This window comes from Dasypus novemcinctus, chromosome 11 (assembly GCF_030445035.2).
Source record: "Dasypus novemcinctus isolate mDasNov1 chromosome 11, mDasNov1.1.hap2, whole genome shotgun sequence".
Classification (NCBI taxonomy): Eukaryota; Metazoa; Chordata; class Mammalia; order Cingulata; family Dasypodidae; genus Dasypus; species Dasypus novemcinctus.
In genome coordinates this window covers 27,425,787-27,435,007 of record NC_080683.1, presented here as the reverse complement: position 1 = coordinate 27,435,007, position 9,221 = coordinate 27,425,787, and the positions used below count along the sequence as shown (strand labels likewise).

At 34.9% G+C, this 9,221-nt stretch overlaps 1 protein-coding gene across 6 annotated transcripts in view; it reads right to left on the bottom strand.

The window, feature by feature from the left end:
• Positions 1 to 900: 900 nt before the first annotated feature.
• The window catches only part of MLIP (muscular LMNA interacting protein), a 266,818-nt gene continuing 258,497 nt past the window's right edge, over positions 901 to 9,221 (bottom strand). For all 6 annotated transcript variants that reach the window (XM_004475365.4, XM_004475367.4, XM_058306895.2 and 3 more), the window contains 2 exons: positions 7,922 to 7,975; positions 901 to 1,222 (listed from right to left, as the gene is read on the bottom strand). In XM_004475365.4, the coding sequence (XP_004475422.1) occupies positions 1,217 to 1,222; positions 7,922 to 7,975 (60 nt within the window). In that variant the 3' untranslated portion in view covers positions 901 to 1,216. The remainder of the gene's footprint in view (positions 1,223 to 7,921; positions 7,976 to 9,221) is intronic.

Below are 9,221 nucleotides of genomic sequence, written 5' to 3'. Positions count from 1 at the left end.
TGAATGAATAAATGATTGCATATAAATGCTTAGTCTTAGAAACAGATTTCCTGGATGTGAATCCTGCCTCAACCACTTACCAGCTTGGCTTACCCATTTGGAGCCTTGTCTCACAATCATAAAATAGGGAGGTTAGTGTAACCTAGCTTAAAGGCTCATTGTGAACGTTAAATTCATGTGAAACACTTGGTACTGTGCCTGGCACATGGGAAACTAAGAGTGAATGCTAGAGATTTTTATGTATAATAATCTAAAGTGATGTCCTTACACAATGTAGTAGATTATGGAGAAGTAGCTTCTGTGGAAGGAAGAATAAACAGAGCTTTACCCAAGGTTCCTCTGATACCAGGAGTTCACTGTCCAGAATTGCTGTGGATTCTTCCTTAGTGCTGCCCTTGCCTTCCCATCTGTGCCGAGGAGATAAGATGGAAACCACTCAACGAGGCCAGGATGGGCTGCTGGGGCAACAACCGGGAAACAAACTGAACACAGTGCGGTCAGCGGGCACCTTGTGTGCCGGAGGGTGGGCTCCCTGCAGTTGGATATGCTCTGCAGCTGCTGCTCCAAGACTCATGCGGGGACAGACAGAGAGTCGGTGATATCAGAGACATTCCAGGTACATGATGCACAGTATCCAGACTTTCCCAGGAGCAAGGAACCCCGACAAAAAAGAGTGTGAATTATACTAAATATGAACTTTTTCATCTTTAAGTTCTCTCCAACAGACACCTGAATATTAGAGCCCCCCTGAAAGCCTGCAGGAACTCATTTTAAAATAAGCAAATCTTTTTATTTCACACGTAAAAAAAAATTGAAGCAATAAAGGGAATAAAATCAGATTCAGTAAGTAATGTAGGCATTAAATACAATTGGTGTTGAAAAAAATAGTCCCAGCCATTCTTCCGTTTACCCATGATACTTTATTTGGCTGCTAAATACACGGGCATGTTAGTATTGCTGTCAGCTTAACAGACGGTATTAAGGCTCAAACAATGGTGTGTGTGTGAGAAACTGTAGGTAAATCTCTCGTATACTGTTAGTAGGGTACTTGAGATGCTATATGACGGCATGAAACATTATTTTAGCTCCATGCTGCATTGCAGTTCATAAAGGGGGCACTCGTTCTGAAAAAAAATAAAAGTTAAATCTAGCAAGTGGTTAGCACCAGCATTCCAAAATACTTCAGCAGCCTATGTTTTCAGCTTCTACTCCAACTTCATTTCTGCAAAATAAGAGAAAATAGTAGTCAAGTTGATGGAGATGAGAAAATTTAGGAAAATAAATTCAGAAAAGTTATACCTTAAAATATTTGTGCATAGCATCTCATATTTAAAAAATGGTTTATAGTAGGAAGAATTAGTTTGATTTTATTCCCTAGTAGCTGTTTGTCTGTTACATTAAGGGAATAGTAAAGACACACAGCTATACCTTCATATCAGACTCCCATCTTATGAGAGCTCAGCAGATGGTCTAAGGGGCTTGCTTGGCTTTGAGGGGTTAGTGCAGCCTTAAGGAACAGCTTTGCTATATCCTACCCACAACCCCTCATCCTTCAATCAATTGACTACTGTTTTACTTTGCTTGTCTTTAGCACGACTGTACCATTCCCTAAAATGTAAAATCTAAAACAAGGATGTAATGTGAATAGGGATTGGACTAAGTACCAGCTTAAGCAAAATGGAACATTACAAAAGATGGAGATAGCAAGTGAACTGAACTGCTTGCCCATATGTATATAGAGGTAGGTTTCAGACTGACATCCTTGCAGTTAAGGCTCAATATTTTCTCATATTGTCAATTGAACACAAGTATTGTGGATATAAGAAAAATAAGCAAGATAAGAAATTAATGAAACACTAAGAAAATAATAATGTTGAAGGGAGTCACATTCCAAACTTTTTTTTTTTTAGAACTAACCTTGGGTAATAAGTGATGTAGTCCTGTGAAATTTAAGTCAGTGTTATAGTTTTTTTTCCCCAAGAATGGTGTAAATGTATTTTTCCTTCTCATGTAATGCAAAAAATACCCATAAAACTACACATGCTCTTTCCTACTAAATGAAAGCTGCAATTACGTAAAAAAGATCTGTGCACATGATCTTATAAATATGAAACCAGACTTCATATATCCAGAATCAAAATCCATTTTCAGAAAATATATATCATAATATTGTGCTGGACATGTTGGATATTCATTTTTTTTCTGAAAAAAAATTAAATTTGTACATTGGTATAAATATTAACTTTGGTATAGAAACACAAAATCTAGTACTAGAATATATTATTCATAAGGCAGAAGCAATAAAATGTTTAGCAATTATAGTCCTGTAAAGGAAGAAAGAAAGAGAATGCAGGTGTAATGGACTCTAGAGAGTACAACCTTGAGTTAGGGGTCAAAACTATCTACTATTAGGACTTTATCACCAAACAGTTATTAACTCTGGTCTTATCATTTTCTTTTTTCTTTTTGAAAACTACAAATAGTCTTCCCAAGTCTCTACACAGAGATGTAAATCCTTCCAGTTCCTGACTTCTGCTCAGTTTTGTATGACTCACTACAGTATAAAACCCAACTTAAACTGGTGAGATGACTTTGAAGTAGGGAGTCCACAGTTGTCAACCCCCACCTCTCCTACAGTGGATTCAACTGAGTCCATAAAAGAGGAAAATAAGATCTGTCTCTTTGTATTCGCGCCTTCTGAGTCAGATCCCCTCAAATTTCAGTTGTCAGTCAGTCTGGAGGCTTACCAATAGAGGAGAGCAACTTGGATGGAGCCTACTGCCTCCAAGTCAGACATCAGGAATATCCCTTCCTTTATTATTTCCTTGCCCACATGAATGTCTGGGACAAAGTGGCTATGCATTCTGGTTCTCAATTGTGTACCTTCAGTTTTATAAGACACACTAACCCTGGCCTTCTAGCCACTTGTCTGTCAAAGCCTGTGAGTCTGCATTTAATTAGCCATTAATAATATCCAGATTCCAAGTACTTGCCTGAGATTACAACCTTGAACTCTCTTCTATCCAAATTCATGAAAATTTGATTTTGAGAAATAATATTTATGGAAAATTGCCTGGAGGGAACAGAGTGTACCCATTCTTTTTGATAATTTCATTTTTACCCTCAAACAAAACCACAAAATGAGAGCAGCTTTCATGGAAAAGTTACTTATTTTCTCTTCTGTATGTTCTCATCTGTAGAATGAAGAGGAATGGGATGCTTGTCTCACCTTGCTGGCAGATTTAAATCTTCAAAACCAAGGAATAAGAAAACAAGAGAAGAATTTGCCTCCTATGTGTTTTGTTGGCACCTAGTGAATGATTAGCTCTCTTATATTGTATTAGTAACAACAGGGATATCTAAAGGCCCAGATAAGCAAATATTTTTGGAAATTAGTTAACGGTAAACCTGCCTTGACCCTCAAGTTGAAAATAAAATATGCTTAGGACTACATGTCACATGTGACGTGAAGAGTGTCAGCTCTGATTATATATTATTCCTAAGTGTGATTTCTAGAACGGAACCTGTAGAAAGAGCAGTGGTTTGTAGAGTGGCTCTGGATCAAAGAGTCACTGAATTTACAAGACATGATAAATATAATTAGAAACAAAAATTGCTGCTAGAATTTAATTTTCTTCTAGGTAATCCTACTCAGAAATCATTTGTTTAAGGCAGGGAATTTGCTACAACTTAGATAGTATTAAATATTCATCCATTTGCAAAGTTTATGGTGCTCATGTGAACACTTGAAATCTATTGAAAGTGACCTTTGAAAATTGATCTGTCAGTTGACTATAAGTGTCAGACTGATTATCTAAGGATCCCATCAGCTTATGTGAGGGTGCATCAATGGCCAAATATTTTCTAAAGGGCTATATAAAGTACTAAATAAAACATTTTTTGGAATATACTAAGACCCTAGCCTCAGCTTGTATCAAATACTATGCCCAGCCATAGTCCAACTAGTTTCCAAACTTGGTGTGGCATACCAAGAAAAAGAGAAACAAAGTATTAAGTTTTACTAAGTAAATTACAATGAACCTCAACATGAAACAGATCTCTCTTTAAATTAATTTAACATAGTCTAAGACTCCTGTTATACTTCTATGACATTGAACAGAAATATGTGACACAAATATTTATTAATTGAAAGTACTTACTGAAACATTTTCTTTTTATAATTCTCCTGCTTTTTCTTTCTATTTTTATTTTGTTTCCAATATTGAATAACTGATTCCATTGGCTTTTGTAGACTCCCAATGAAGGTGCTACAACTTGAGGAGCTCAATTCTTCTAATACATTTGAATCAACTGTGAGATTTTTAAATACACACCTATCCATTAATCCCAGACACTTTCTTTTTTCGGATACCAGGAATTGAATCCGTGACCCTGTACCTGCGAAGCAGCTCCCCATAAAGACTCTTGATTTAGTTTGCCTGGAGTGGATTCCTGCCATAGGTATTTTTTTAAAGTCACCCAGTCCTCAAAAAGTTTAACACAGAATTGACATATAACCCAGCAATTCTACTCCTAGGTATATACCCCAAAGAACTGAAAGCAGGTACTCAAACAAATATTTGTACAGGAATGTTCATAGCAGCACTATTGACAGTAGCCAAAAGGTGGAAACAACCCAAATGCAGATCAAGGGATGATTGGATAAACACACTGTAATATATACAGACAATCGAATATTATTCAGCCATAAAAAGGAATGAAGTACTGATTCATGCTACAGCATTGTTGAACCTCAGATTATGCTAAATGAAAGAAGCCAGACACAAAGGTTACAAATTACATGGTTTTGTTTATATGAAATACCCACAATAAGGTAAATTTATAAAAACAGAAAGTAGATTGATAGATGCTAGGAATTTAAGGAAAAGAAGAATGGAAAATAAGTGCTTAAGGGTTTTATTTTAGGGTTCTGAAAGTCTTTGGAAACTAAACGGTGTTGGTGGTTACATAACATCATGAATGTACTAAATGCTACTGAATTAATTGTTCACGTTAAATTGATTGTTATATGAATTTTCCTCAAGTGATTCTAATATTCAGCCAGAGTTGAGAACCACTGAGTTAGATAAGTGGAATTGTTAGTTCCTTTTAAATCTAACTTTATATATCATGTCAGTTATAAAAATAATGAGTGAGTCAAATCAGATAAATCCTGAGGTCTGTTTCTGTTTAAATGAATCACCAGGCTAATTTAAAAACCTAGTATCTGCAAATAGTATGATCAAATCCGAGGTAAGAGAGTCTGGTAGTAAGAAAGACAGACCAGTGTCTTTAGAAAATGAAATAAAAATCCGTGGAAATCTGAGAACCAATCAAGGACTCTTCCAAATTCTTCACTAGTTCTTGATTTATAACTGGAATGGTTTACTCTTTAGGCCATATAGTCATAAAATCAGAGTTGCTTTATAAAAACAGATAGTTTTTCTAGTTTGTTTTGTAGATAAATCAATTAAAAATAGAAAGGGTTTGGGGCAAAGCATATAGTTCAATATCACAGTTTGACCACATATCAATAAGGAGTTGCGAAAAGTTGTTAAATTGCTCCAAAATGTGCCACAATTACTAAGAAGTAAAACACTGCACGTTTGAAAGCATAAAATGTCCCTTTGTTTAATCACTTACTTTTTAAAAAATACTAGCAGTAACTCACTGTCCCTAACAAATGTTAAGCGTAGTTTAAGCGTAGTTTAAGAAAATGTTAGTTTCTTTTATAGTATTTTTCATATATTCCAAACCAAGACTTGAAATCATTTTTTGACTTCTAATTCACTAGCTTAATTTTAAATTTAGTCTCCAGGGCTATGATAATTGTGCCAAAAAATGCAAATACTGTTTTCTTTGGTAGCACAAAGTCTTTCACATTACCTAACATTCAGAAGTTCTCAGCTAAGGCATTCATTACCTGAACTGGATGTTTTTTGTTATTTAAATAACCAACCAATTTTCTCTTATTATGTAGATACAACATATGTGAACTTGAGCCAGATTTATTGTGTTTGAGAGAAAGAGAACATTTGATATTTTTCGACATCTTAAATGTGAAAAATTTATTCAACCTTTCTCCTACTTTTGGATATATATTGCATCCAGTTTTCACTATTACACAATTTTCCACCATCACACTGAAAGGGCTAACACATTTGACAAGGAGTTAATATTTCTTAATATATAAAAGGATTTTAAAATTCAATAAGAAAAATACCACCATATCAGTAAATAAATGCATAACATAAATGCTAAAACAAAATATGCAAAAACAAAGAAAAAAACAACAGTCAAAATAAAGTATATTAAAATGCAAATTCATATGAAAAATAATTTCTTTCAAGTGGCAAATATTTTAACATATAAAAAGGGAGAAAGATTTAAATACTGGCTAGATTAAAATATAGTAGAGTCCTTAAAACACAGATATGAGGCAATTTTATCTGGATTCAATTCCTGGTCATACAGACACTTCCCAGCTATTTGATTTTAAGCAACACACTTATTTCCCAGAGCCTCAGTTCCCTCACCTGTAGAGTGTCTTGTGAAAATAAAATAATGCATAAAAAGTGTATAACACTTTAACATAGTAACCTCTTAATAAATTAGCAATTATAATAATTCTCAATGCTAGCAAGAGGTCATGGAGACAGGTTCAATAAACTGAGAGGGTGAATTCCTACAGTTTTTCAGGAAAGCAGTTTGGCTATATGTATCAAAAGTTTTCCAAATACCCATACTATTGAACCAGTAATTCTATTTTTAGTACAGTGCTTTTACAACTAGCCAGAGATTGGTTAAGGCTATAAATCAATACCTATTCACAATACATCTTTTTATTGTATTGACAAATGTTAGAGCAAAGACGCACATTAGTCTTTGTATGATAGGAGTTTTATAATTTTAAGAAATAGGAATAAGTCGGTGTATGAAAAGTAAGCTAGGTTGCCTGAATTTGTGGAAAAATGCCTTGGAAAAGAAAATTCAGATCAGTTAGACTTCTCGTTAGAATTTTATTAATCCTACTTTCTTTTGTATTATGCTAAACATGGAGGCTGCAAAATTGAACATGCCGCATTTGTGAAAGTGTCTGAAATGAGTGAACGCACCCCTCCCCTTCTTCAAGATAAGTTCTTGAAAAACCACGTTTAAAAAAAAAAATCACAATTCCTACTTTATCTTAGAGGATATAGAGGAAGGAAACACTGCTCAGTTATTCTTGCTCTTGATGAACAGAAAATTAAACCCGAGAGAGAGTATTTCTTAATGGAATTTTTTCTTGTCCCTTTGATATAGCATCTATAAAAATAAAAGAAGGTTTTTAAAATTTACTTTTGTTTGTCAGTTCAAAACATGGAAGTGGCTAAACACTTGTACCAGATTTGGAGGCTCTATTTGAGCCAGTCTGCTTTAGCCTATCTATCATATGCCATATACAAAATTCACTTCTGGAGGGTTGGTGTTCAATGAGCTAAGGAGTCACTCTCCAATACAGTTGAAACAGGGATACTTTGAAATACCATGTGACTTCTGACACCGAAGATACCTTGTATGTATTATGGAACATCCATGAACTCAAGAAGAAGAAGACAACAGTGGATTCACATTTGGATCCCAAGGAGAAAATCACAAAAACAAACATGGGATAGAAGGCGTTGGTTTCTGATCAAGGTGCTACATGCAGGGAAACCCTAGTACCACATTCCACTTTAGGAAGCAGCAGAAATTTACTTTAACTATCAGATGACTCTGAACAACACAGGGTGGGCCCACTAGTTAATAATATTTCCAAAGGGGGGGGGATGATTTTTATTAATATTATTTCAAAATAAGATTGGTTTACATCCACAACTTAATATCAAATGAAATGGGTCAATAAATCCCCAGTGAGAAAGCAACTATATATTACATTTACCTCTTTAGAATCAAGAGCCTCATGTTCAGGAATAGCCACCATTGGATGACTCAGCTTCACAGCAAACATGCCCAGGATATGATCAGTAGAAGTGAAGAGAAATAAATATTTACATTTCATTTAAATAGATAGATGATCATAGTAGATTCTACCAAATGCAAGCATAAAGATTTGATGATCATTTAAAAAGAAAAGGATATTTTCTTAACATAGAAAAAAATCAGCAGATGATCAGCATTTTGAACATAAGATCACACCATATTCATCTTGTGTCCCCCACAAAATCTAACAGTACTTAGTATATAGCATAGAAGACATGAAATGTTTATTGAATGAATTAATTGTCAGAATACACTGACAGATTTCACAGAGAGGAAATGAAGTTAAGTTTATGTCTCATGCCTCAAGCATGGGCCTCTAATTGAAAAACTCCAAAGCAAAAGAGACAAATGTCGAGATCTATAGTAACTAGATTTATCTATTGAAAGTAAATGCATACTGGGAACATACGTAAAACATTATGCATTATTGTGACTATTAATGATCTCAATGTACAAGGACTTCATAAACATTGCAATTTTACAAGACTATTTTATAACAGTTTATAACGTCTCTTGCTTATGTGGAATTTTTATTATTACATGGGTCTTCGGAGCATTACAAACACCTAGCCTTATTAAGACAGAAGAAAATCACAGATATGCAAGAAAACAAGACATAGCGACAGAGGAAAAACAAGGAAAAGCAATAATTTGCAATGAAATTTGGTCATCCCTTTTACGGTTATCACTTTCTCCCCTTATTCCACCTTTAGGGTACCACATCTTTAGGGTTTCCAATTTACCAGAAATATCCCTATTTCCACTGTTGTCTGGGGCAAATCGGGAATATAGTAATGATTGGCCTGCTTTCATTTTCAATGAGATCTTGGTCTGGGCAAAAAAAACAAAGGGAAAGTGACTAGACTATCTCCTAATCTTCCACAGCGATTTACAGAAGTCAAGTAATTTAGCCTTGGCCCCAGGAGGATATCAACACTGGCTGCTTAGAGGAAGGGAAGAAGATCCCCGCCTGCATTTCCCTAGGCAACACTCTATTCCAGCAGATTTTCAAGAATGGAGTCTGCTTTAATTTAAAAACATAGTCTAACTAAATCCCAGCCATTACATTCTGTTCCCAGGCATGAAATCCTCTGGGTATCATAGTATCAGGTCTCCTTCTAGCTGCCAGACTATTGCTTTAAATAGAAGTATGATCTGGCCCCAAAGCCAACAAGAGATCTAAATAACATTCCAGAAAG